This window comes from Musca autumnalis, unplaced genomic scaffold (assembly GCF_047663935.1).
Source record: "Musca autumnalis isolate F117 unplaced genomic scaffold, ASM4766393v1 scaffold_5, whole genome shotgun sequence".
NCBI classification, from domain to species: Eukaryota; Metazoa; Arthropoda; class Insecta; order Diptera; family Muscidae; genus Musca; species Musca autumnalis.
In genome coordinates this window covers 175,789,913-175,817,692 of record NW_027412088.1, presented here as the reverse complement: position 1 = coordinate 175,817,692, position 27,780 = coordinate 175,789,913, and the positions used below count along the sequence as shown (strand labels likewise).

The 27,780-nt window shown below is 37.0% G+C and overlaps 1 protein-coding gene across 2 annotated transcripts in view; it reads right to left on the bottom strand.

Annotated features, from left to right (window-relative positions):
* Positions 1-27,780, bottom strand: part of LOC141404970 (uncharacterized) — a 1,496,028-nt gene that overhangs the window by 16,144 nt on the left and 1,452,104 nt on the right. The window contains exons 13-19 of one of the 2 annotated variants that reach the window (XM_073988845.1): positions 26,700-26,781; positions 18,822-18,981; positions 18,137-18,273; positions 17,452-17,586; positions 16,931-17,230; positions 9,072-9,406; positions 1,137-1,265 (exon numbers count right to left, since the gene is read on the bottom strand). In XM_073988845.1, the coding sequence (XP_073844946.1) occupies positions 1,137-1,265; positions 9,072-9,406; positions 16,931-17,230; positions 17,452-17,586; positions 18,137-18,273; positions 18,822-18,981; positions 26,700-26,781 (1,278 nt within the window). The remainder of the gene's footprint in view (positions 1-1,136; positions 1,266-9,071; positions 9,407-16,930; positions 17,231-17,451; positions 17,587-18,136; positions 18,274-18,821; positions 18,982-26,699; positions 26,782-27,780) is intronic. The other variant, XM_073988846.1, reaches the window with a different exon arrangement.

Genomic DNA, 27,780 nt, shown 5'->3' with positions numbered 1-27,780 from the left:
AATATCGGTTACGTCTTTCGGATACATCCCAAAATTGGGACAAGTACAGTTGGAGGACTCGTCTTGGATCTACGAGTATTTGAATTTATTTGCAGAGGGTTGTTTTCACTTTCCGTATAACATCGGTAAAAATTTGATAATGACCCGAAACCTCCAATAACGTGCCGGTACATTCTAAAATTGCTTAGTTTAACGTAGCTTAATATTTCTAGATCTCTATGAATCAGTAATTTGATTGCTAAAGCAAACTCGTGATATAAAATCAATATATTTTATATATGGCACAGAAGATCTTAAGAAGTCCAAATAATATATTGAAATCAACTGATCAAATATTATTCAATTTAGCTTGGTTTTAATAATATTTTAACAATTTATTGAAAACAAAACAAGGCAACTTAATATAATTAACAAATAATTCTTTTATATATTTAGAAATGCATCTTAAAAAGGGGATTTTTTAATAAAATAAAGTGCAAATAAAACATAAATTAAAATAAATATTTGTGATAGATTTGATGCTACAAAAACTTGTTGAATATAGGGATGCATTAAGCTATCGTTTTCCCCTTTTTGAACACATTATTGTTTAATGTATTTTTATTATTAATAATTAAGAATAATAGTAAGATTATTTTAAGTCTTAAATAAAAATAGTAAACAATAGCTACTCATGAATAAATATTTAAAAATTAAATTTATTTAAAATAAATTATTAAAATAAATTATAAATAATTATTTAATTAAAATAATTATTAGTTATTTTAAATTCTAGTTTTTGATTTATTTCTTTTGTTATTTTTTACATTATTAATAATTTTCTAATTATTTTATTTTAATTTCATTTTTTATTATATTTTGTATTATATTTTAATTATTGTTTGTTTTTTATTATTATATCTCTATTATTGTTTTTTTTATTGTATTTTTTAATTATTTTCTATTATTTATTTTCAATAAACTATAATGTTTGGCACTGTTTAGCTTCGTTTTGTTTATACGTATGTATGTATATATTTTTGTTTCATATAAGCAATTTATACTTTGGTTGAGTAGCCTGTTATAAAACATGTTTTTTCATTACTTCCTTTCGAACTATCGCTTTTCGAATCACTACTGTCAATCATTTTCGTTACCTGTGAATAAATGTTGGGTTCGGCTCGCTTCAAGTCCGTTTGTCGTGGTCGGCCCAGTGTGGCACTGCAATAGGGTGTCATGCGGGGTTGGCCGGTAAGACCAGACATATCGCCATGGGTAAGATCGTTCTAAAATGGAAAACAAAAAAAAAAATAAATATTTAATATAACAAATAAATAAAAAATAATAAATAAATAAATAAATAAATAAATAAATAAAAAGTAATAAATAAATAAAAAATCAAAAATAATAAAAAATTAAAAAAATATTTGTATTAATAAATATTTATGTATTCAGGACACCCTAATATAGAAACATTTCATGTGTATGTAGCCTTTCAATTTAATTGTGTTTATGGAGATAAAGCTGTTACAGCATTCCAAAAATGCCAGTAACAATAAAAAAATTGTTATTATTACTATGTTGGCCACCCTAATATACCTATAAAGTAATACGTTAACCTTATCTGTAGCTGTATAAAATATTTGTGGTAGTTTTAATATGTGATACGATAAACAAACAAAAAGCCATTTAAATGTATAGTTGGCCTCAACAAACACACTATAAAATAGTGTCTATGCGAATGACCGACCTGTCCGGGATCCAGACGAAAAGGGGTAAAAGTGTTACACATGTTCAGCCATAAATTTTTTAACAACAACAACACACACAACTTTATTTATAGAGGTATTCATTCAAATTGCCACAAACGGTCATTATAAACAATCTCAGTTCACAGTTTCTACCAAACGACACACACCTACATTTGGATGAAACGCAGGGTTGTAGCTTTAAAAAATTAATTGTTATGCAAAATTTAAAGACAAAGGAGCTAAAGAGCTCTGAAGAGAAGATTTATACGGGTCTTTTATATACAAAAGTGTAGAATTCTTGGGATTTTCTGTGGACAAAAGACCTACTGAGGTCTACTCAGAAAAAATAGTCTTCTATGAAAAAATACCGCTTAAGGTATTCTACAGATAGAAGATCCTTTGAGGGCTCTCCTGCCTCTAATATACTCTTCTTTTGTCTATAGAAGACCTGAATATGTCAATTAAAGTCTATAGAAGACTTCAAGAAGTCCTAATCAGGATGTCATCTTCTGTCTATAGAAAACCTTTAGAGGCATTTTTCTGTCTATAGAAGAACTGAGGACGGTTTCTTCTATCAAAAAAAGTCTGCAGAGGTATCCTTCTGTCAATAGAAGACCTCAAGAGGCTTTCTTCTCCCAATAAAATACCAAATATGTACTCGTATTCTTCTGCTTACAGAAGACCTGATGAAGCCTTCTTCTGCCTATAGAACAGCTGAAAAAGTCTTCATTGTATTTGGACAACTTTAGCAGGTCTTCTGCAGTCTACAGATGACCTGACTTGTCTGTAGAATATCTGAAGAGGTCTTCTTCTGTCTGTGAAAGCCATTGAGCGTTCTTTTTCTGGCTATAGAAGACCTGAGGAGGGTTTCTTCTTCTTTCTTCTTTCAATGTAAGGAAGGCCTTTAGAGGGTTTCTACAACTTATAGAAGACCTGCTATAAAAATCTGAAGAAGTCTATTTCTGGCTATAGAAGACCTGATGAAGCCTTCTTCTGCCTATAGAACATCTGAAGAAGTCTTCATTGTATTTGGACCACTTTAGCAGGTCTTCTGCAGCCTACACATGGCCTGACTTGTCTGTAGAAGACCTGATGGGGGTTTCTTCTGTTTATCGAAATCTTGAAGAGGTCTTCTTCTGTCTATAGTAGCCCTGAAGAGCCCCTCTTCTCTCTTATATAATTATAATGTTTTCTTTTGCCTACAAAAGATCTGAAAAAGTCTTTGTTTTATTTGGACCACTTCAGCCTACTGAAGATCAAACGAGTTGGTTTTCAATGTAAAGAAGGCCGTTAGAGGGCATCTACAATTTACAGAAGACCTGTGGACGGCTTCTTCCATCTACAAAACTCTGAAGAAATCTCCTTTTGGCTATAGATGACCTGAAGAGACTTTCTTCTGTCGTTAAAATACCGAAATAAGTCTTCTTCTGTCTATAGAAGACCTGATGAAGCCCTCTTCTACCTGTAGAAGATCAGAAGAAGTCTTCATTGTATTTTAAAGAGGCTTTCTTCTGTCGTTAAAAGACTTAAATAGTTATTCTTCTGTCTATGGAAGTCCTGATATAGCCTTCTTCTGCCTATAGAAGACCTGAAGAAGTCTTCATCGCATTTGGAAGACTTTAACAGGTCTTCTGCAGTCTATAGATGACCTGACTTCTGTCTACAGAAGACCTGAGGAAGAGGTCGTCTTCTGTCTGTGAAAGACATTGAGGGGTCTTTTTCTGTCTACAGAAGACCTGAGGAGGGTTTCTTCTGTTTATCGAAAACCTTAAGAGGTCTTCTTCTGTCTATAGCAGATTTGAAGAGATTTTCTTTTGAAGAAGTCTATGTTGTATTTGGAAGACCTTAAGATGCCTTCTGTTGTCTATAGAGATCCTCCTCAACCTACTGTAGATCAAAAGAGTTTGTTTTCAATGTAACGAAGGCCTTTAGAGGTCTCCAGTTTATAGAATACCTGAGGACGGCTGAAAAGTCTTCCTCTGGCTATAGAAGACCTGAAGAGTCTTTATTCTGTCCCTAAAAGACCGAATAGGAAGACCTGATAAGGCCATCTTCTACCTATAGAAGACCTGAAGAAGTCTCCATTGAATTTGGAAGATTTAACTATGTCTTCTACATTCTACAGATTACCTGACTTGTCTGTAGAAGACCAGAAGGGGTCTTCTTCTGTCTATGAAAAACATTGAGAGTTCTTCTTCTGTCTACAGAAGACCTGAGGAGAGTTTTTTTCTGTTTATCGAAAACCTGAAGATGTCTTCTTCTGCCTACAGGAGACCTAAAGATGTCTTCTTCTGTCGTTAGAAGACTTACAGGGTCTTATTCTGCCTACAAAATAACTTCTTCTGCCTTGTTGTATTTGGAAGACCTTAAGATGTTTTCTGCAGTCTATAGAAGGCTTGAAGAAGTCCTCTTCAGCCATCTGAACATCAAAAGACGTGGTTTTCACTGTAGGGAAGGCCTTTAGAGGGTTTCTACAATTTATAGAAGACCTGCTATAAAAATCTGAAAAAGTCTATATCTGGCCATACAAGACCTGATGAAGCCTTCTTCTGCCTATAGAACAGCTGAAGGAGTCTTCATTGTATTTGGACTACTTTAGCAGGTCTTTTGCAGTCTACAGATGACCTGACTTGTCTGTAGAAGACCTGAAGGGGATTTCTTCTGTTTATCGAAATCTTGAAGAGGTCTTCTTCTGTCTATAGTAGCCCTGAAGAGCCCCTCTTCTGTCTTATATAGTTATAATGTATATAGAAGGCCTGAAGAAGTCCTCTTCAGCCTACTGAAGATCAAAAAAGTTGGTTTTCAATGTAAAGAAGGCCTTTAGAGGGCATCTACAATTTATAGAAGACCTGTGGAAGGCTTCTTCTATCTACAAAACTCTGTAGGAGTCTCCTTTTGGCTATAGAAGACCTGAAGAGACTTTTTTCTGTCGTTAAAAGACCGAAATAAGTCTTCTTCTTTCTATAGAAGACCTGATGAAGCCCGTATCTGCCTGTAGAAGATCTGAAGAAGTCTTCATGGTATTTTGAAAACTTTAGCAAATCTTCTGCAGTGTATAGATGACCTGACTAGACTGTAGAAGACTGGAATGAGTCTTCTTCTGTCTATGGTAGACATTGAGCGGTCTTCTTCAGTCTACAAAAGAACTGAGGAGGATTTCTTCTGTTTTTCGAAAACATAAAGAGGTCTTCTTTTGTCTACAGGAGACCTGAAGAGGCTTTTTCTGTCGTTAGAAGACTTAGAAAGTCTTCTTGTGCCTATAAAAGACCGGAAGAAGTCTTTGTTGTATTTGAAAGAACTTCAGATGCTTTCTACAGTCTATAGAAGGCCTGAAGAAATTCTCTTCAGCCTACTGAAGATCAAACGAGTTGGTTTTTAATGTAAATAATGCCTATAGAGGTCTTCTACAGTTTATAGAAGATCTGAGGACGGCTTCTTCTTTCTATAAAAATCTGAAGAAGTCTCCTTCTGTCTATAGAAGATCTGAAGAGGCTTTCTTCTGTCGTTAAAAGGCTTAAATGGGTATTCTTCTGTCTATAGAAGTCCTGATAAAACCTTCTTCTGCCTATAGAAGACCTGAAGAAGTCTTCATTATATTTGGAAGACTTTAACAGGTCTTCTGCAGTCTATAGATGACCTGACCTTTTAATAGAAGACTTGAAGATGTCTTCTTCTGTCTATTCAAGACATTGACAGGTCTTCTACGTTCTACAGAAGACCTAAGGAGGGTTTCTTTTGTTTATGGAAAACCTGAAGAGCCCTTCTCCTGTTTATAGGAGACCTGAAGAGTTTTTTCTGTCGTTAGAAGACTTAGAAAGTCTTCTTCTGCCTACAGAAGATCTGAAGAAGTCTTTCTTGAATTTAGAAGACCTTGAAAGGTCTTCTGCAGTCTATAGAAGGCCTGAAGAAGTCCTCTTCAGCTTACTTAAAATCAGAAGAGTTGGTTTTCAATTTATAGAAGACCTGAAGACGGTTTATTCTATCAATAAAAATCTGAAGAAGTCCCGTTCTCTCTAGAGAATACCTGAAGGGGTTTTGTTCTGTCTTTAAAACCCGAAATAAGTTTTCTTCTGAAGAAGTCTTCTTTGTAGAAGCCCTGAAGAGGTCTTCTTCTGTCTATGAAATACATTGAGAGCTCTTCTTCTGCCTACAGAAAACCTGAGGAGAGTTTCTTCTGTTTATCGAAAACCTGAAAAGGTCTGTTCTGTCTACAGGAAACCTGAAGAGGTCTTCCTCTGTCGTTAGATGACTTATAAAGTCTTCTTTTGCCTACAAAAGACCTGAAGAAGTCTTTGTTGTATTTGGAAGATCTTAAGATGCCTTCTGCAGTCTATAGAAAGCCTGAAGAGGTCCTCTTCAGTCTACTGAAGATCAATATAGTTGGTTTTCAATGTAAAGAAGGCCTTCAAAGGGCTTCTGCAATTTAAAGAAGACCTAAGGACGGCTCCTTCTATCTATAAAAATCTGAATAAGTCTCCTTTTGTCTATAGAAGACCTGAAGAAGTCTTCATTGTATTTGGAAGATTTTAACGCGTTTTCTGCAGTCTATAGATGACCTGACTTGTATGCAGCAGACCTGAAGAGGTCTTCTTCTGTCTATGACGGATATTGACAAGTCTGCTTCGGTCTGCAGAAGACCTGAGGAGGGTTCTTTTGTTTGTCGAATACCTGAAGAAGTCTTCTTTTGTCCACAGGAGATCTGAAGAGGTCTTCTTCTGTCGTTTAAAGACTTAGAGTATCTTCTTCTGCCTGAATAGGCTTTCTTCTGTAGTTAACAGACCGAAATAGGTCTGTTTCTGTCTATAGAAGACCTGATGAAGCCCTCTTCTGCCTATAGAAGACCCGAAGAAGTCTTCATTGTATTTGGACGACTCTAACAGGTCTTCTGCAGTCTATAGATAAACTGACATATCTGTAGAAGACCTGAAGAGGGCTCGGCTCTTCTGTCTACGTAAGACATTGAGAGGTCTTCTTCTGCTTACAGAAGACCTGAGGAGAGTTCTCCTTCTTCTGACGTTACAAGACATAGAAAGTCTTCTTCTGCCTATAAAAGACCGGAAGAGGTCTTTGTTGTATTTGAAAGACCTTCAGATGATTAGTCTATAGAAGGCCTGAAGAAGTTCTCTTTAGCCTACTGAAGATCAAACGAGTTCGTTTTTAATGCCTTTAGAGGTCTTCTACAACATAAAAGACCTGAAGAAGTCTTCATTGTATTTGGACGACTCTAACATGTCTTCTGCAGTCTATAGATGGACTGACCTGTCTGCAAAAGACCTGAAGAGGTCTCTTTTGTCTACGTAAGCCATTGAGAGGTCTTCTTCTGCCTACAGAAGACCTGAGGAGAGTTACTTCTCTATATCGAAAACCTGAACAGATCTTCTTCTGTCTACAAGAAACATGAAGAGGTCTTCTTCTGTCGTTAGAAGACTTGTAAAGCTTTCTTCTACCTACAAAAGACCTGAAGAAGTCCTTGTTGTATTTAGAAGACCTTATGCAGTCTATAGACGGTCTGAAGAGGGCTTCAACAATTTATGGAAGACATAAGGACGGCTTCTTCTAACTACAAAAATCTGAAGAAGTCTCATTTTGGCTAAAGAAGACCAGAAGATGCTTTTTTCTGTCATTAAAAGACCGAACTAGGTCTTCTTCTGTCTATGAAAGACCTGATGAAGCCCTCTTCATTGTATTTGAAAATTTTTAATAGGTCTTCTGTAGTCTATAGATGACCTGAATTGCCTGTAGAAAACCTGAATAGGACTTATTCTATCTATAGAAGACATTGAGAGGTCTTCTTCTGTTTATCGAAAACCTGAATAGGTCTTCTTCTGTCGTTAGAAGACTTACAAAGTCTTCTTCTGCCTACAAAAGACCTGCAGAAGTCTTTGTTGTATTGGATAGACCTTAAGATGTCTTCTGCAGTCTATAGAAAACCTGACGAGTCCTCTTCAGACTACTGTAGATCAAAATAGTTATTTTCCATATAAAGAAGACCTTTAGAGGTCTTCTACAGTTTATAGAAGACATGAAAGCATCTTCTTTAGCTTGTAGGAGACATGAAGAGGTCTCCTTCATTCTATGGAAACCTTGGAGAAGTCTTCTTCAGTCTGCAGATGAACTGAAGAGTTCATCTTCTGTTCATAGAACATCAGAAAGGGTTTTCTTCTGTCTGAATAACACTAGAAAGGGTATTCTTCTGTCTATAGAACACCAGAAAGGGTCTTTTTCTGTCTATAGAAGACCTAAAGAAATCTTCTTTATATTTGGAATACCTTAAGAAGTCTTCTACAGTGTGAAGAAAGCCTGAAGGGGTCTTCTTTAACCAATTGAAGGCCAAAAGACTTACTTTTTATAGAAGACATGAGGAAGTTGTCTTCTGTCTATACAAGACCTAAAGGGGTCTTCTTCTGTCTATCGAAGACATCAGGAGGACTTTATATGTCTATTGAAGATCTGCGTAAGTCTTTCTTGTATTTGGAAGAACTTCAGAGTTCATCTGCAGTCTATAATTGGCCTAATCTATAAGTGGAAGACGTCAATAGGACCCTTTCTGTTTTTAGAAGAACTTTTGTCTAAAGAAGACCTGAGAAGATTTTTCTGTCTAAAGAAGGCCATAGGGAGTATTTTTCTGTCTACAGAATACTTGAAGATTTGTTCGTCTGTTTCTCAAAGACCATCTCTAAAATACCTTAGGGGGTCGTTTTCTTTCTATGGAAGATCAAAGTGCTATTCTCCTGTATGTATAAATAATGCCTCAAGTGGGAGAACCCTGCCTTAAGGAGACCTGGGGAGTCTTCTTCTCCCTACAAGAGACCTCAAACGGCCTACTGTTACATGACATCTCTTTCTAGCTACGTCTCTGCTTAATTGTCTGTATGTATATTTAGTTTTGCATGTGTATCCCTTTAAATGTCAAAGTGTGTGTGTGTGTGTGCGGTTTTATTGTTTGTTTATTAGAGTTTTAGTTGCTCTTGTTGTTATTGTTCCCAGCCATAACAACAATTTGGTTTGAAGCTAAAATGTCCTGTTTGTGTCGACACACAAAAAAAAGTTCATTAAAAGCCCAAATCTAGATTGGCCTGCGGGCAATGTTCTCCCACTTTTATTGCTTAATGAACACATTTTATCATTTAATGGCTGAATACCAAACAAATAACCCAACAACTAAAATAAAACTTAAAAACTAAGTGTTAAATTTTTGAGGTTTATTTGTTTTGCATTTAAGCCGCTTTATTTTAGCAAAATAACCAACACATACACACATATGTATATGACTATGTATGTATATATATGTACATAGTTGAGTTATTTGGAGGAGATTTAAAAATATAATCAAAAACTTACCTTATTGCCTGTTTGTTGTTGCTGCTGCTGCTGCTGAGCACCATAGGCAGCCATTTTACTAGCCGGTATCAGGGTATTATATTGCAAATATTGTCCATGATGTGATGGCGGAGGTTGCACTGACATTTGCTGAGTTTGCTGCTGATGTTGTTGTTGCTGTTGCAATTGTTGTAAATGTTGCGTTTGGGATTTCTTATCCACTACAGCATATGTGGGTATAATGTGATCATAGGTAGTCGATGAGGTGATGACAGCATTCTGTTCGGCCATGGCGGCTGTGGCAAAGGCATGATTGTGGGCACTCGTCGTCCATTCATCATCTTCATCGTGACCATCTGAAATGGGAAAGGGAAGTGGAACATTTAAAGGATTACTTAAAGAAACCACGTTTTGAGGACACTTTGAAGGCTATAGCCAGGGATTTTTCGTTACTTAAAGAAACCACGTTTTGAGGACACTTTGAAGGCTATAGCCAGGGATTTTTAGTTACTTAAAGAAACCACGTTTTGAGGACACTTTGAAGGCTATAGCCAGAGATTTTTAGTTACTTAAAGAATCCACGTTTTGAGGACACTTTGAAGGCTATAGCCAGGGATTTTTAGTTACTTAAAGAAACCACGTTTTGAGGACACTTTGAAGGCTATAGCCAGGGATTTTTAGTTACTTAAAGAAACCACGTTTTGAGGACACTTTGAAGGCTATAACCAGGGATTTTAAGTTACTTAAAGAAACCACGTTTTGAGGACACTTTGAAGGCTATAGCCAGGGATTTTTAGTTACTTAAAGAAACCACGTTTTGAGGACACTTTGAGGGCAATAGCCAGGGATTTTTAGTTACTCAAAGAAACCACGTTTTGAGGACACTTTGAAGGCTATAACCAGGGATTTTAAGTTACTTAAAGAAACCACGTTTTGAGGACACTTTGAAGGCTATAGCCAGGGATTTTTAGTTACTTAAAGAAACCACGTTTTGAGGACACTTTGAGGGCAATAGCCAGGGATTTTTAGTTACTTCAAGAAATCACGTTTTGAGGACACTTTGAAGGCTATAGCCAGGGATTTTTAGTTACTTAAAGAAACCACGTTTTGAGGACACTTTGAAGGCTATAGCCAGGGATTTTTTGTTACTTAAAGAAACCACGTTTTGAGGACACTTTAAAGGCTATAGCCAGGGATTTTTAGTTACTTAAAGAAATCAGGTGTTGGGGACACTTTGAAGGCTGTAGCCAGGGATTTTTAGTTACATAAAGAAACCACGTTTTGGGGACAATTTGAAGGCTATAGCCAGGGATTTTTAGTTACTTAAAGAAACCACGTTTTGAGGACACTTTGAAGGCTATAGCCAGGGATTTTTAGTTACTCAAAGAAACCACGTTTTGAGGACTCTAGGAAGGGATTTTTAAGTTTTTGTTTGAAACGTCTGTTGGGAAGCTCTAGTAAAGAAACTAAGGTTAGGGGAATTCAGGATGGATGTTTTATTCCATAAGGAAATCACGGGTTAAGGACATCTCCTATAGACACAAGAAGAGCTCCTCAGGTCTTCTTTAGCAAAGAAGAAAATTTCATTAAGTCTTTTTTAGACAAAAGAAGATCTCTTCAGACCTTCTATAGAATACCCATTCAGATTTTTTTGTTAGAAGAAGACCTTTTCAGGATTTTACAGACAGAAAAAAAATTTCCTCAGGTCCTCCATAGACATAAGTCGATTTCTCTTGTATAGACAGCAGAAGATCTGAAGAGGTCAAAGGAAAAAATACCTCCTCAGGTTTTCTGAACACAGAAGACATATTGTTTAGAAAGCAGAGTACCTCTTCAGGTCTACTATAGGAAAAAAATACTTCTTCCTGTGTTCTATACATAAAACAGTGATGGCCAAAAACACACATTTGCAGATTATAACTTGCGCTAGTGTGAGTGGAAACGTAAACAATGCGTTAACCGAACGAATGTGTTTACAGTGTTCGTGTGTGTCTTATGCCCGCGGGCATAGGAAAGTTGTTGTTGGTGGCCATCACTGACATAAAAGAAGGCCTCTTCGGTTCTTCTATAAAAAGAAGAAGATTTCTTCAGGTTTTCCTAGACAAAATAAGACCTGTTCAGGTCTTCTATGGACAAAAGAAGATCCCTTCTGCCCATAGGCAAAGGAAAAGCTCTTCAGGTCTTTAGCAGACTGAACAGTATTGCAACTGGTCTTCCATACACAGAAGAGGAGTTTTTCAGGTGTGCTTTATATAGCAGAATAGCTCCTCAGGCCTTCTCTGGGCAGCAAAAAACCTTCTTCAGGTTTTCTGTAGACACACGATATCCTTGGGCTTTCTTAAAACTACAGAAGATTTCTTCAGATCTTTTTAAGTTATCAGAAGGTTTCTTCAGGTCTTCTATAGAGAGAAGAAGAGCACTTCAGATTGTTTTTTATACAGATGAACGCCTCTACAAGTCTTTTATAGACAGAAAAAGATATCTCTAGGTTATCTTTTGGTAGAAGAACATCTCATTAGGCCTCTTTTATTCAGCAGAAGACTTCCTCAAGTCTTCCATATACAGAAGATCAGACTTTCAAGTCTTCTATAGAAAGAAGATGACCTTTTCAGATTTTATGTCGGATGAAGGATATTGGTCCAGGTTTACTTTACATAGCAGAAGACATTTTCAGGTAATTCTTAGACAGCAGAGGACCTCCTCATGTCTTCCATAGACAGCAGAAGACCTGTGGAGATCGTCTAGAGACAGAAGAGAACCCCTTCAGGTTTTCTATTGGTAGAAGATGACATATTAAGGTCTTTTTAGGCAGAAGACGTCCTCTTCAGGTCTTTACGAAGAAGATGTGCTCTTCAGGTTCTTTGAGTCGAAAAAATGTCTTGAGGTATTCTTAAGACAGTAGACCCTTCAGGTTTTCTATAGGCAGAGGATGACATATTCAGATCTTCTTTAGGCTGAAGAAGGCCTCTTCAGGTCTTCTATAAATAGAATAAAACTTTTCCAAGTTTTCTGTAGATAGAGTACGGCCTCCCCACATTTCTGTAGACAGAAAAAGACCTCATCCATCAGGCCTCCTTTAGACAGCAAAAGGCCTCTCCCGGTCTTCCGCACACAGAAGAATAGAACTTCAGGTCTTCTATAGAAGGAAGAAGACATTTTCAGGTTTTATGTCGACAGATGAAAATCCCTTCAGGTCTACTTTAGGTAGCAGAATATACTCTCAGGCAGTTCTTAGACAACAGAGGACCCTTTCAAGTCTTCCTTATACAGCAGAAGACCTATGATATTTTCTATAGACAGAAGAGGACCTCTTCAGGCTTGCTATAGGTAGAGAATGGCATATTCAGGATTTCTTTTGACAGAATAAGACCTCTTCAAGACTTTACGAAGACGATGTACTCTTCAGGTTTTCTTTGGGCCGAAAAAATGTCTTGAGGTATTTTTTAGACAGTAGACCCTTCAGGGTTTATATAGGCAGTGGATTGTGTATTTAGGTCTTCTTTTGGCAGAAGAAGACCTCTTCAGGTCTTCTTTAGGCCGAAGAAAATCTCTTCAGATATTCTTTCCGAAGACTTATTTAGGTCTTCAATAGACTGAAGAAAATCTCATGAGGTCTATTAAAGACAGAAGAAGACCTCTTCAGATCTTTTACAGACAGAAGAACACTGCTTTAAATCTTTTACAGACAAAAAAGGACGCTTCAAGGCTTCTTTACACAGGAGAAGACCTCTTCAGGCCTTTAAGAGACAGACGAAGATCTCTTTAGGTCTTGATGTCTTTTACAGACAAAGAAGACCACTTCCGATCTTTTAGAGACAGAAAACACCTCTTGAGGATTCATGTATACAGCAGAGGACATCCATTCTTCTTTAGACTACAAAAGTCTTCTTCAGGTCTCTTTTAGGCAGCATAAAATATTTACAGGTCTTTTCTTTAAACAGAAGACCTCTTGAGGGCTTCTTTAGATAGCAGAGGACTTCTTTAGACAGCAGAAGACATCTTCAGAGTTTCTTTAGACAGGGTTTCATTAGACAGTAGGAGACATCTTCAGTTTTTCTATAGGTAGAACAAAACATCTTCTGATCTTCTCTAGACATCAGAAGACATCTCCCAGTATTTTCTACACGTGACTTTTTTACAGGCCGGAAGACATCTTCAGATCTTCAAGTTTCCTTTATAAAGAAGAGGTCTTGAGGTCTTCTTTCAACAGCGAAAGACCTCTTGAGGCCTTTTTAAGACGGCAGAAAAGATTTTCAGGTCTTCCTTAAGCAGCAGAAGACATCTTTAGGGTTTCTGTAGACAGTAGGAGATATCTTCGGATTTTTTCTAGACAGCAAAAGACATCTTAAGGTCTTCATATAACGGCAGATGATATATTATGGTCTGTTTTAGACAGGAAAATACCGCTTTAGGTCTTCACATCGTGTCTTATTTAGACAGCAGAAGACATCCATAGGTCTTTTTACACGCCAGAAGATATCTTCAGGTCCTGTTTAAACAGCAGAATCCATCTTCAAGTCTGCTTTGAAAGCAGAAGACTTCTAGAGGTCTTCTTATGACAGTAGAAGACTTCCTGGGGTCTTCTTTTGACAGTAGAAGACTTCTTGAGGTCTTCTTTTGACAGCGGAAGTCATCTTCAGGACTTCTGTAGACAATAGCAGACATCTTAAGGTCTCCATTAGAAAGCGGAAACCCTCGTCAGCTTTGTTTCGGCAGCAGACCATCTTCAGACCTTCTTTAGACAGCCAAAGACTTATTTAGATTGCGGTTAGATTGCAGAAGACATCTTCTGGGTTTCTTTAGACAGAAGGAGATATCGGGTCTTCTCTAGACAGAAGAAAACATATTTACAGACAGATGAAGACCACTTCAGGTCTACTAGAGACAACAAATACCTCTTGAGGACTCGTTTATACAGCAGAAGACATCTTCCGGCCTTCTTTAGACAACAAAAGTCTTCTTCAGTTCACGTTTAGACAGCAGAAAACATCTATAGATAATTTTTAAAGCAGAAGACCTATTTAGGCCTTCAATGAACTGAAGAGGACCCCTTTGTGTTTTTTTATAGACAGGGTATGACATACATATACAGGTCTCTTCAGGTCTTCTTTCGGCCTATTTAGATCTTCAATAGACTGATGAAGGCCTCATCAGTTATTTTAAAGACAGACAAAGACCTCGCCAGAACAAAAGAAACCCCCTTTAAATCTTTTGCAGAAGACATCCCCCAGTCTTTTTACACGTGACTTTTTTACAGGCCGGAAGACATTTTCAGATCTTCGAGTTTTTTATATAGCAGTGGTCTTGAGGTTTTTTTTCAACAGCGAAAGACCTCTTGAGGCCTTCTTAAAATGGCAGAAGAGATCTTCAGGTCTTCTTTAAGCCGCAGAAGACATCTTTAGGGTTTTTGTAGACAGTATGAGATATCTTCGGATCTTTTCTAGACAGCAAAAGACATCTTAAGGTCTTCATATAACGGCTGATGATATATTAAGGTCTGTTTTAGACAGGAAAAGACCGCTTTAGGTCTTCACAGCGTGTCTTATTTAGACAGCAGAAGACATCCATAGGTCTTTTTACACGCCAGAAGATATCTTCAGGTCTTCTTTAAACAGCAGAATCCATCTTCAAGTCTGCTTTGAAAGCAGAAGACTTCTTGAGGTCTTCTTTTAACAGCAGAAGTCATCTTCAGGACTTCCGTAGACAATAATAGACATCTTAAGGTCTCCATTAGAGAGCGGAAGCCCTCGTCAGCTTTGTTTCGGCAGCAGACCATCTTCAGACCTTCTCTAGACAGCCAAAGACTTATTTAGATTGCGGTTAGATTGCAGCAGACATCTTCAGGATTTCTTTAGACAGAAGGAGATATCTTCGGATCTTTTCTAGATAGAAGAAAACATATTCACAGACAGAAGAATACCACTTCCGGTCTATTAGAGACAACAAACACCTATTGAGGACTCGTTTATACAGCAGAAGACATCTTCCGGCCTTCTTTAGACAACAAAAGTCTTCTTCAGTTCACTTTTAGACAGCAGAAAACATCTACAGATCATTTTTAAAGCAGAAGACCTCTTGCGGTCTTCTTTCAATAGCTAAAGACATCTTGATACCGCCTTAAGGCATCAAAAGCCATCATCAGGTCACCTTTAAGCAGAAGAGCACAACATCAGGGTTTCTTAAGATAATAAGAAAATTCTTCAAGTCTTCTCTAGGCAGAAGAAAACATCTTTAGATCTTCTCTGGACATCTTCAGGTCTTTCCCAGACAGCAAAAACCATCTTGAAGTCTTCGTATTACGGCATATGACATCTTCAAGTCAATTTTTGACAAAAAAGACCTCTTAGTTTTTTTACATCAAAAGAAGACATCAATAGGTCTTTCTACACGCCAGAAGGCATCTCCAGGTATTCTTTAAACAGCAGGGGGGGGGGGGGGTAAGTTGAGGGGGGCAACTTGCCCCACGAGCAAATCGGACTTTTTACTCCCACTCTTCGAGTACTCCCACTCGCGAGTACTTTTCACTCGCGAGTAAAAACGAGCAAATCGGAGCTCTGAACAGAATACATCCTAAGGTCTTCAGCGGAAGCCCTTGTGGGGTCTGCCTTAAACTGCAGAACATATTCAGGCCCTCTTTAGCCAGCAGAAGTCATCTTTAGGACTTTTTTTTAGACAGCGGAAGACTACTTGAGTTCGTTTTAGAAAGCAGAAGATATTTTCGGGTCTTCTTTAGAGAGCGAATGACCTCTAGAGGTATTATTTAGAAAGCAGAACACACTTTCAGGTATTATTTAGGTAGAAAAAATACATATACAGGCCATCTTTAGACAGCCAAAGATATCTTTAAGACTTCTTTGGATAGCGGAAGACTATCTGAGGCATTCTTTAGACTACAGCAAACATATCAGCGGAAAACCTCTTGAGGTATTTCGTAGAAAGCAGAAGACATATTCTGGTCTTTTTTAGAGAGCGGAATCGTTAGGCAGAAAATGACATATGACGAAGATGACAAAAGACGTCATCTTTAGATAGCAAAAGACCTCGTCAGGCCTTCTTCAGACAGCAGAAGCAATCTTTAGGAATTCTATAGACTGAAGAACCTCCTGAGGTCTCTTTTTGACAGCAGATGTCATCTCCAGGTCTTCTTTAGACAACAGATGACATCCTAAGGTCTTCAGCGGAAGCCCTTGTGGGGTCTGCCTTAAACAGTCATATTCAGGCCCTCTTTAGCCAGCAGATGTCAACTTTAGGCATTTTTTTAGACATCGGAAGACTACTTGAGGTCGTTTTAGACTACAGAAAATATCTGTCGGTCTTCTTTGGACATCGGACGACCCCTTGAGGTAATTTTCAGAAAGCAGAACGCATCTTCTGTTCTTTCTTAGAGAGCCGAGGGCCGCTAGAGGCCTTCTTTAAAAGGCACAAGAAATTTTCAGGTATTCTTTATACAGAAAATGACATATTCAGGTCATCTTTAGACAGCTAAATATATCTTAAAGACTTCTGTGGACAGCGGAAGACTAATTGAGGTCCTTTTAGACTACAGAAGACATATCTCGGTCTTCTCTAGACAGCGGAAAACCTCTTGAGGTATTTCGTAGAAAGCAGAGGACATCTTTTGGTCTTCTTTAGAGAGCGGGAAGCAAACGACATTTTCGGGTATTCTATTTCAGGCAGAAAATTACATATCCAGGCCTTCTTCAGACAGCAGAAGCAATCTTTAGGAATTCTATAGCCTGAAGAACCCATATCTATATACCTCAAGAGGTATTCTGTCTATAGAAGACGTCAAGAAGTCATTCTTTAGTGACTTTAGGATGGGATTTTAATGCCTTAAATAAATCACTTTGTGAATGTTCAATAAGGGGTTTAATACTTACCTTGCGGTATAATATCCGGATTCTTATCAATGCTATCGATACTGCTTGTCACATGACAATTTCCACGGCCATTGTGCATATCATGGCTATTATGCAGAGAACCCAATCCATTATTATTGCGTCCTTGAGCCGTGGCAGTACCATGCATATAATTGTTACGATCTCTACCCGATGAGCCGCGCATTCGCACAATGATGACAATAATGAAGGCTACCAAAATGATGCTGACAACAATGCCCACTAGTATCCCCAGAAATGGACGTATATCCTCAATGACGGGAGCATAGGCCAAAGAGAGATCTATATGGAAAGAAAAAGGAATTGAAACACAACATAAGTTAAGGTAAAAATAAGCCTATAGATATGTTTAATTGTAAATAATTTCAAAATTAAAGCCCCTGTCTCAACCAAGCTTGATCTGCAAAGTTTAAAAGAACACATTTGTAAACAAAGTTGCATAAGTTTTATAAAAAATATAAAAAGTGCATAATAATTATTCAAAATAAGCCACAATTTCTTACTTTTCTTATTGGATTTTGGAGGTGGTGGTGTTAAATTATAAGGTGTACAAGGAGTGGTGGTAGTTGAAGTGCTGAGAACAGTCACATTAAACAAAGGCATTGTTGTAACGAAATGCTTTTTGTAAGTAATCAAAACTGAAAATATTTTATCAAAAATATAAAGATTTTTAAAAAGTACAACAAAAATCAAAACATTTTCTTAGCAGGGCTGGGAAGCAGGGAGTCTCCTAATGACTGTTAGACTCCTTTTTTAAATCCAATTTTATTTATTTATTTATTTATTTCGTCTATGGGATTCATTTCCTTACAGACTAAGAATATACAATAAATAATAACTTAAAATATATTAACAAATTATTTCAAAACCAATTTATCATTGTCCCAGCCCTGCTGATTCCTAGTGAAAGCAACTAAAAGTTCTAAACCTACAGCATGCCAACTACAAAATATTCTACTCGTTTTTGGAAGGATTTAAATTCACATCGCAAAAATACAAAATTTCCTCTTCTCCTCCGACTTGCCAAGTTAACATGACATGAGGAGAACGACCACCAATTCATACTTGTACAAAGTTCGGAAAATGACAAGTTTAGCACAAAAAAAACGTAAAACGCATACAGACTACAACAACTACTACTACTACAAAAGACTAGTAACAACTGGAGATATTTGTTTGTCCACAAACCTGTCTGCTTTTCAGGATCCTTAAGTGTATAGACTTGCAGGATTGTGGCATTACTGCGTCCTTTGCTATTGTGAGCTACCAAAAATACATTATAACCGGCACCTGGAATCAGGCCACGCACCTCAAAATAAGGTGTTCTAAATTTTTGCAAAAATGTTGTCGTTTGCCGAGCGAACAAACAGCCACAAACGGGGGTGATGATGACGAGGATCGGTGGAGGTGATGATGCATGGTGGTTTTGCAGTAAGTCAGGCAATGCAAGGAAAACAAATGCAGATAGCAATTTGCATACATTTTTCCAAAAAAAGGGGGGGGGGGGAGGGAGACGCACACCCATCGAAATGTAGTTGAAGTAGCATGATTTCATGGTAACGTTATTTGAAGTGACAGGAGTTTCGTGTGTGTGCGTGTGTGGCAGTTGTCGTTGTTGTACGCAATCACCATTGTAATGGTGTTTGCAATAACATTGCATGGCATTTCCAAAGCAAAAGATTGTCCGGATATAAACCGATATATAAGCCATTTTTGAAAAATGATGCCAGCATGAACAACAGCAGCAGCAGCAGTCATCAGACATTTTGAAAAGAGAACGATAAAAAAGAAATTTGAGAAATTGTTTAAAATTTTAAAATGTTTTTTTTTTTCTGGTAAGCTTTAAAAATATGTTAGATTGAATGCTACTCACTTAGATTTGTAGATTTTCGGATGCCTTGTGGTACCATTTACATAAACTTCCATGATAAAATCTTGCTGCAGACCACCATCGAATCCTTCGATACACTCAATTTGAAAACCCGTTGATGTTTGATTTAGTAGGGTACAATTTACCAAGGGATCGGGCTCACCTGTAATTAAAATGTGAAAGATAAAAGAAGAAGAAAAGAGAATAGAACCATTGCACTAAATAACAACAATTTTGATTATTTTTTCATCTCCTCTTTAGAAACTTATGTCAAGAGAATTTTATGATCTCTTAAAGTCGATTTCCATTCCCCAAAGAAATCATCTTTTGTAAACCCCCAGATTCTGCGTTTGGAACCCTTGATGTTGAATTGAAACTCTCAGAAGACATCACGTTTTTAAAATCCTTGGATTCGAGATCTAGATATTATGTAAGAGATCACATAGCCACAGTTTTAAGAATATTTGCAATCGATTTCCAATTCCCAAAAAAAGTCATGATTTTAATACCACTGGATCTAGATCCTTCAAAAACTATGCATTGGAACCCTTGTACTGTTGTTATTATCCAAAAGCGTTACGTTCTTATACCCTCCACCATATTATGGAGGGTATATTAAGTGTGTTTTTTCCGTTTGTAACGCATTGAAATAATCATTTGCGACCATATAAAGTATTATCACCAATATTTTTGAAAATTTTGAAATATCCTTTTAAAACACGCGACTTGGGATTATATATTATACAAATTAAATATTTTTGGATAAAATGAAATGTTTTTGGACGTGGCAAAAAATATTGGCCTTAAAAGATAATTTGCGTAGAAGCTGTGGCTATTTTTACAGTGTTTTCTTTTACTTGCTTTGGTGTCCGTTTAGTTCAAATCTGGTAACTCATTTTTAACACAGTTGCAGTTGACCCATCGAACTGAAATTTTGCACACTTTTCAGATTCGGTAGCAATACATGAATATGAAATCAAAACCAATATTGGTCCATTTCTACAATGTTTTTACGGTGTTTTATTTGGGTTAGGTTAGGTTGCTTTTCAAATCTGGTAACTAATTTTCCACACAGTTGCAATTGACCCGTCGAACTGAAACTTTGCACACTTTTCAGATTTGGATGAAAATACATGAATAGGAAACCAAATCCAACATGGGTTAATTTTTTTCTATAGCCTCCATATAGCGGTACCACCCGATTTAATTCAAATCTAGTAACTCATTTTTAACGAAGTTGCAGTTGACTAATCGAACTGAAACTTTGCACACTTTTCAGATTTGGATGACAATACGTGAATATGGGTCCATTTTTTCCTATAGACCCCATATAGCGGTACCACACGATTTCAGGTGTTTTGAGGATTTTATCTTCATTTTTAGCCCGAATTAGTTGTCATTTGGCATTTGAGATTCCCAATGATACAGGCATTTCTCCACCAAAAATTGTGAACATAGGTCTAGGTTTTGGTATAGCCCCCATAGAGCGGTACCACCGGATTTCAAGTATTATGAGGATTTTATCTTCATTTTTAGCCCGAATTGGCTGTAACTTGGCAATGGGACCCCCCATTGGTACAGAAACTTCCTTACTAAAAATGATGGAGATATGTACAGGTTTTGGTATAGCCCCCATATAACGGTACCACCCGATTTCAAGTGTTTTAAGGATTTTATCTTCATTTTTAACCCGAATAGGCTATAATTTGGCATTTGGGGTTCCCAATGGGACTAAAACTTCCCCAACAACAATTGTGGACATAGGTCCAGGTTTTGGTATAGTCCCCGATTTCAAGTGTTTTAAGGATTGTAAATTTTTGAACATTTGAACATTGTACAATAAAAATTACATATAAAAAAAAAATCATTTTTAAGCAGAATTGGCTGTAACTTGGCATTTAGAGTTCCAAATGGTACAGAAACTTCTCCACTAAATATTGTTGACATAGGTCCAGGTTTTGTTACAGCCCCCATAAAGCGGTACCACCCGATTTCAAGTGTTTTAAGGATTTTAGCTTCATTTTTAGGCAGAATTGTCTGTAACGTGGCATTTGGAGTTCTCAATGGTACAGAAACTTCGCCCACCAAAAATTATGGACATCAGTCCAGTTTTTGGTATAGCCTTTATATAACGGTACCACACGATTTCAGGCATTCTAAAGTTTTTATCTACATTTTCGGCCATTGACTAAAATTTTTTTTGCAGTGGTCAAAAAAAAAAAATATTTACATAAAAATTAAAAATAAAAAATTAATTTTCAGTGTTTTATTAATAAATACACTTCAAACTAGAAAATAATTTGTGGCTTAGCCTCAATAAGTATATTCTTTCTCATGATGGAATCTCTCAAATAAAACGATTGTATTTAAATTATAAGTGGTGGCAAAATTAAACGGCAAGCGTTTTATTTGAGAGATTCCATCATGAGAAAGAATGTACTTATTGAAGCTAAGCGACAAATTATTTTCATTTCATCAAAATTTGATCTGCTTCTACCATTAAATGATGCTGACATTTTAAGCCAGATTTACTGAGTTTTTTTTTTACATATCCTTCTAGTTGCGTTCCGCAAACAGGTTTTACAAAAATTCATTTATAGGATTGTAGTATGTACTTGCGATTCTGAATTATTTGATACATATATCGTAAATGTAGTCTGAACAGCTTCATAGAAATCTGCAGGAAATTTTGTGCGAACACTTTTCTCAAAAATAATATTTTTTGGGTCTAATATTTGCAATTGTCATTCGATTACCTCGAACTCTGTTGCACATTTTAGGTTTTTACGTTCCGGATCTAATAAATCATTCCTCAAAAAAATCCATATACTAAAACGCGAGTTACAAGAAATTCCAAAGTAGGAAAATCGCTTTTTCCGTGGGTCGTTTCCACTGCAATGGAAAAACTAGTGCAACATCTTCGTTTTTGCGGAAACAGAGATTTAACAACTTCACTGTTAAGGGAGCAACATTCATTTTATCCCAAAAAAAAAAAAAAAAATAGTGTGTGATGCTACATCCACGGTTCTTGATTGATCGCTTTGAAATAGATATATCTATATCGATATAGATTTTCATGATGAACACTGAAATCGGATGCGGACAAAAACTGTATGCAACATGCGCTAACTAGCGATGTTTTATAGCTTTTTGAACACTAAGATGCAGCCGATGCTACATCTTAGCGTCCAAATTAAATTTCGAAAAATATATACACCTTAAAAGATATGGTGTTGTTGTACATGAAAATCACATGGGGAAAAATGATTATGATAATTATGCGATTTACACCTATTTTAAAATGTATATAAATTAAAATGGGTTTTTATACCCTACACCATTATGTGGAAAGGGTATTATAAGTTTGTTTTGGAAAAATTCATGCAACACCGCGAAATATCGGTCCTAGACCCCCAATGTGCTATACCAATCTTCATATATCGACGAGATACAGCGATTTTGAGATGTGTGTCCGTCGGTCCGTCCGTCTGTCCATTATAAATTGTAATCAAACTCCAGGCCGCAATTATGGACCGATCGTCACGAAATTTTGCATGGAGGTCGGGTTCAGACCAAAAGAGGCACCTATTGTTATTGGTGATGATCGTGAAATATTTAGCGGGTGAAATGGACCAAGAACATAATTTTTATCCGATTTTGTATCTGCTCTGTAGGACGCAATAATAGTCGCCTCGAAATTTTAAAAATGGTAAGAGTATATGACAAAGGAGCAGCTTGTTATTGTAATGGACCACAACTTTTGTGTGAAAATTGTGAAAATTTTTAATATACAGCTTGTATATGTATTCCTGGAAGATACATTCCGCCCCTGTAAATAAAATTTGGAAGGCCATTTCTTGACCTTTCCATTGATGCCAATTATGTTGATTTAAGTGCTCAGATAACACAGTTGCAGCCTAATATATCCTGTTATTTGTTTGTAGTGTAATCAGAAGCACGCTAGAGGTCGCAATTATAGATCAATGGTCATGAGATTTTGCACGATGTAAGTGTTTACATCGAAGAACATGCCTACAATTTTGAATGATGATCTCATATTATCTAGTGGTTTAAATGGATCATTACTTTTGTATGAAAAATATAACAATTTAAAATTTGGTTCATATTTTACTTCCTGGAGGGCATATACCAGCAAAGTAACCTACATATGGAAGAAGAACTACTGACCTTTCCCCTGATGCAAATTGCAATAATGTGGCTCCTGGGTAACTAACGGGCCTACTGCCTAATATATAATAGGTTTTGTGTATAATACAACATTTTCCTCCAATGCTACAATTTGTCTCTATCATGATAGAGAAATTCGCTTCGCCACTTTTTTTATACACTACACCACACTGTGGTAAGGGGTATTATGTCTTTGTGAATTTGTATGTAACATACAAAAGGAAACGAAATAGACCCATAGTTCCTTTTGGGCATATACATATAATCACTTTCTGAGTCGATTTATGCATGTCCGTCCGTCTGTCCATGTATTTTTGTTTGCAATGTACAGGTCGCATTTTTTGTCCGATTCAGCTGAAAATTGGGGACTACAATTTTTTTAGCCATAGGAAGAACGCTATTGCTTTTGGAGATTTGCTTTTTCAGATTTGGATATAGCTCCCATATATATTTTCGCCCGATTTCACGTATTTGCTGCACCAAAGACGCTATATAAGTTTGTTTGCGTGAACTCGGTCTAGAAATTATATCGAAATCGGTTCAGATTTGTATATAGCTCCCATATTTTTTCGGCCGATTTCACGTATTTTCTGTACCAAACACGCAATATATGTCCGATTTCAATGAAATTTGGAATGTGTGACTGAATGAAATAAATTCGCGGAATTATATCGAACTCGGTTAAGATTTGGATATAGCTCCCATATATATTTTACATATTCACAGTGCTATAGGGTATCATATAGTCGGCCCCGCCCGACTTTGATCCTTTCCTTACTGGTTTCAAAATGCACTCGGTGTCGCCACCATTAAAGTTTTTTTGAAATATTAATTTTGGTTAAGGCACCCACCCCCTTCTGGCGTATAATTAAATATGAATACTTTTGAGAGGGATAAATTTGTTTGCATGCAAATTATTTGAATTTCTACTCATTATTAGTTGTTTTTTTCCGGTTAAAATATATTATTGATATCACAATATATATCCACAATGAACTATTTTCGAAATACCTTAAAAACACGAAATCGCGTGCATTTCAAAGCATATGTATGGTACAAGTGCATTTTTTTGGACGATAGATCTTCAATAAACTCACATAGTTCCCTTTGAAAATTTGTATATAACATTTGTAGTGTTCAATAAAATTGGAGCAGTGTCCGTCTGTCGAAAATTTCATGGTCAGATTTGGCAAATTGCATTGTAATTGGGTATATTTGCAGCGGATTATATATTTATTTATATTAGGTGTATTCCAAAAAAGAACCTGATATTTAAAGAAAATTTATAGATGTATCAGAAGGGGCTACCAATGTCAATTTACCAATTTTGGAACTTTTATTAGAAAGTATACCATATACATAATTGTTCCACAAACATCCCAGTAGGGACAAGGGAGGCTTCTCTCATATGAATGAGTGCACCCCGATTCATACCAGCTCAATGATAAGGGACCTACTGTTTATCGCCGAGTCCGAACGACGTGTCCTAAGACACCGCATTTAGAGAAGTTTTTCATGGCAGAAATACTCAGAAAATGTCATCATCATTACTGAGGGGTATTTTGTCACCGTTTGATTTTTGAAGAATAGACTTCGGAGACATTTAATATGCTCAAAGAAAGAAAAAAATCATTACGTATCTTCGTTTCTAATATTATTCCATAGAGTGGAGCTATAAAGGCGACATTTTCTGAGTATTTTAGCCATATAAAACTTCTCTAAACGTGGTGTCTTAGGACACGCCGTTCGGACTCGGCGATAAACTGTAGGTCCCATGGTTAATGTGATAAGGTGGCAGAATAGACAAAGTTATTTCTTACAATATGTTTATTTGTTCTATAAAGGAATTTTGATTTGCTAAAAACTAATTCCCAGGGGCAGTGGTGTAGGGTATCACATGGTCGGCCACGTCCGACTATAACCTTTGCTTACTTGTTGTGTATTACTGACGATTTTGTAGACATCTAATACCTAGTGCGTAGGTATTTGGGAATTATTTTCAGGATGAGACTGATTTTTCGGAAAACTTTCTTGTCATTTCAATATCTTAGATTGCTCTTGTTGTTTTTGTAGCAACATAAATATTTTCCTTCGTATATCTTCCTCAGTTATCTGGTTCTGTTCCTCTATGTTCAGATTTAAAAATTGTATAACATGGACTGTTTGTGGAGACAGGTGAGTGTGGTTAGCTTATGGGGTGTTTACACTATCTATCAATGTCATTCACACTGCATCAGTGTGAATGCTATTCAGGCCTGACTGATTTGTTCGTTAATCTAGATGTTCTCGTTTGCACCCTTGGACCTCTCTCTCTCTCTCTCTCTCTCTCTAGATCATGGAGATCTGTGTGATGGTTTGAGTGATGAAAGCATGTCCACTAGATTGTGGCAAGCAGGAACTGCATCAACAACATATGCACCGGTAAAATGATTGTCTCTTCGTGAAGATGATGCACTGGTGTCATGAGGAGGCATCCTGTTGCAGACTTCAAGCCGACATTCTGGCAGGATTTTATTTTCTTCCACTGTGTAGTGCTAACATTTGCCTATCAAACTGACACCACATAGCATACCACAGACCGACCGATTGCTTTGTAAAAGGTCAACAAGGTTTCTTTGTCTGCATCCCAACTGCTGCCTGCCAGCGACTAAAGGACCCTGTTTCTACGTCTGATCTTGTCGCAAATAGTTGTGACTTGCGCGGACGATTTAAACATGCTATCGTTACATTACACCTAATATTAGGGGTATTTAGTTGTCGGAATTAGCACACCATCGACCAATATGTTTATGGTGAACCTGATTTCATCCGCACCTGTCGTAAGTAGAGTGACATTGGATGATTTCTAAAAGCGTTCACATTGAAAGAGCGATTTAAAGCAATTTCAAACTCCGCTACACAATCTACGTTAGGAGGAGTCTGTACTAGAGAACTTTGTAACGGTTATTCATAATTCCCTTAGCACATCCTTAATACCCTCCCCATCTCTCATCATTGTTTATTAAAAACATTGTATGAAAAATTACAATATGATTCTAAAGAAAAAAGAATAAAAAACAAATATTGTTTTCGCTCTATTGTTCTTTTTGTTACTATGTGATGTCACCGCGACATTAGCATAGTTGACTTCCGCATCCGGTGCGAATATGTCTATACACACAGACAACTACAAATATTAAATCCTGATAAACCGGAAACAAAACACACACACAAAAATCACCAGAGTATAAACAACCAAACAATAGCAACAAACATCCTTAATGGAGGAAGTAACATTAAGGTTCGCGATAACGATTAATGTCACGCCATGGTTTTTGCCAATGAAAGAAAAATGAATTCCAGACGACTGGTTGCCTTCCACTATCCGAAAAAACAACAACCACCCACACACACAATGGTATTTCCAGCCCATGATAGATGACCTAACGAACGATGGCATCGTCGAAATTAATTAATGGTTGAATGACTTTGGCTGATTGACAACGTCTGTCTGTTAACTTTGCTCCACAACCTCCTTCTCCTCCTTGTCACTTGATTGACTGTGTTACTGAAATTACAGTGATTCCTAACCTCTTCATGATTCCATAAAACTCAATGAGGAAACATGTCCGTCAGGTATGGTGTTTTGAATGCAGTATCGAGTCTAACGCTCTAAGGGAGAGCAATTTCTGTTGGCAAACATGTTCTACTTACCTGCTGGTGCAATTGTATAGACACAGGGTTCTGTTTGATCGCCGATTTCATTACTGGCCCAACACAATAAAGTGCCATAGTCCTGTAAATGACAAAAACAAAAACAACAACATGTTACATAGATAGTTGAAAGGCGTTTACTGCTGCAGTGTTCTAAATGCGTGACATATGCCGCTGTTTTGAATTCGGGAAAGCATTTCAAAACAATATGAGGCCGTGAGGATGCCAATGACTATTTAATGCTGCATCTCTGGGCTGGAGAATTGAAATTTATGCCAGCTAACCGCAATTCATTTAGCTAATTATGGAAATCTATTTGGTTGAATTGTGATAATTGATGGCGCGTTCAAAACGAGGTTCATTAGGGAACAAATAGCATAGCGATACTCCAATTTATTCTGGATGAATAGTTCTTTTCCATACGAAAACTTCAATTCAGCCGGGCTGAATAGTGTATTCCATAGGAAAACTTCAATTCAGCCGGATTGAATAGTGTTTTCCATAGGAAAACTTCACTTCAGCCGGGCTGAATAGTGTTTTCCATAGAAAAACTTCAATTCAGCCGGGCTGAATAGTGTTTTCCATAGGAAAACTTCAATTCAGCCGGGCTGAATAGTGTTTTCCATAGGAAAACTTCAATTCAGCCGGGCTGAATAGTGTTTTCCATAGGAAAACTTCAATTCAGCCGGGCTGAATAGTGTTTTCCATAGGAAAACTTCAATTCAGCCGGGCTGAATAGTGTTTTCCATAGGAAAACTTCAATTCAGCCGGGCTGAATAGTGTTTTCCATAGGAAAACTTCAATTCAGCCGGGCTGAATAGTGTTTTCCATAGGAAAACTTCAATTCAGCCGGGCTGAATAGTGTTTTCCATAGGAAAACTTCAATTCAACCGGGCTGAATAGTGTTTTCCATAGGAAAACTTCAATTCAGCCGGGCTGAATAGTGTTTTCCATAGGAAAACTTCAATTCAGCCGGGCTGAATAGTGTTTTCCATAGGAAAACTTCAATTCAGCCGGGCTGAATAGTGTTTTCCATAGGAAAACTTCAATTCAGCCGGGCTGAATAGTGTTTTCCATAGGA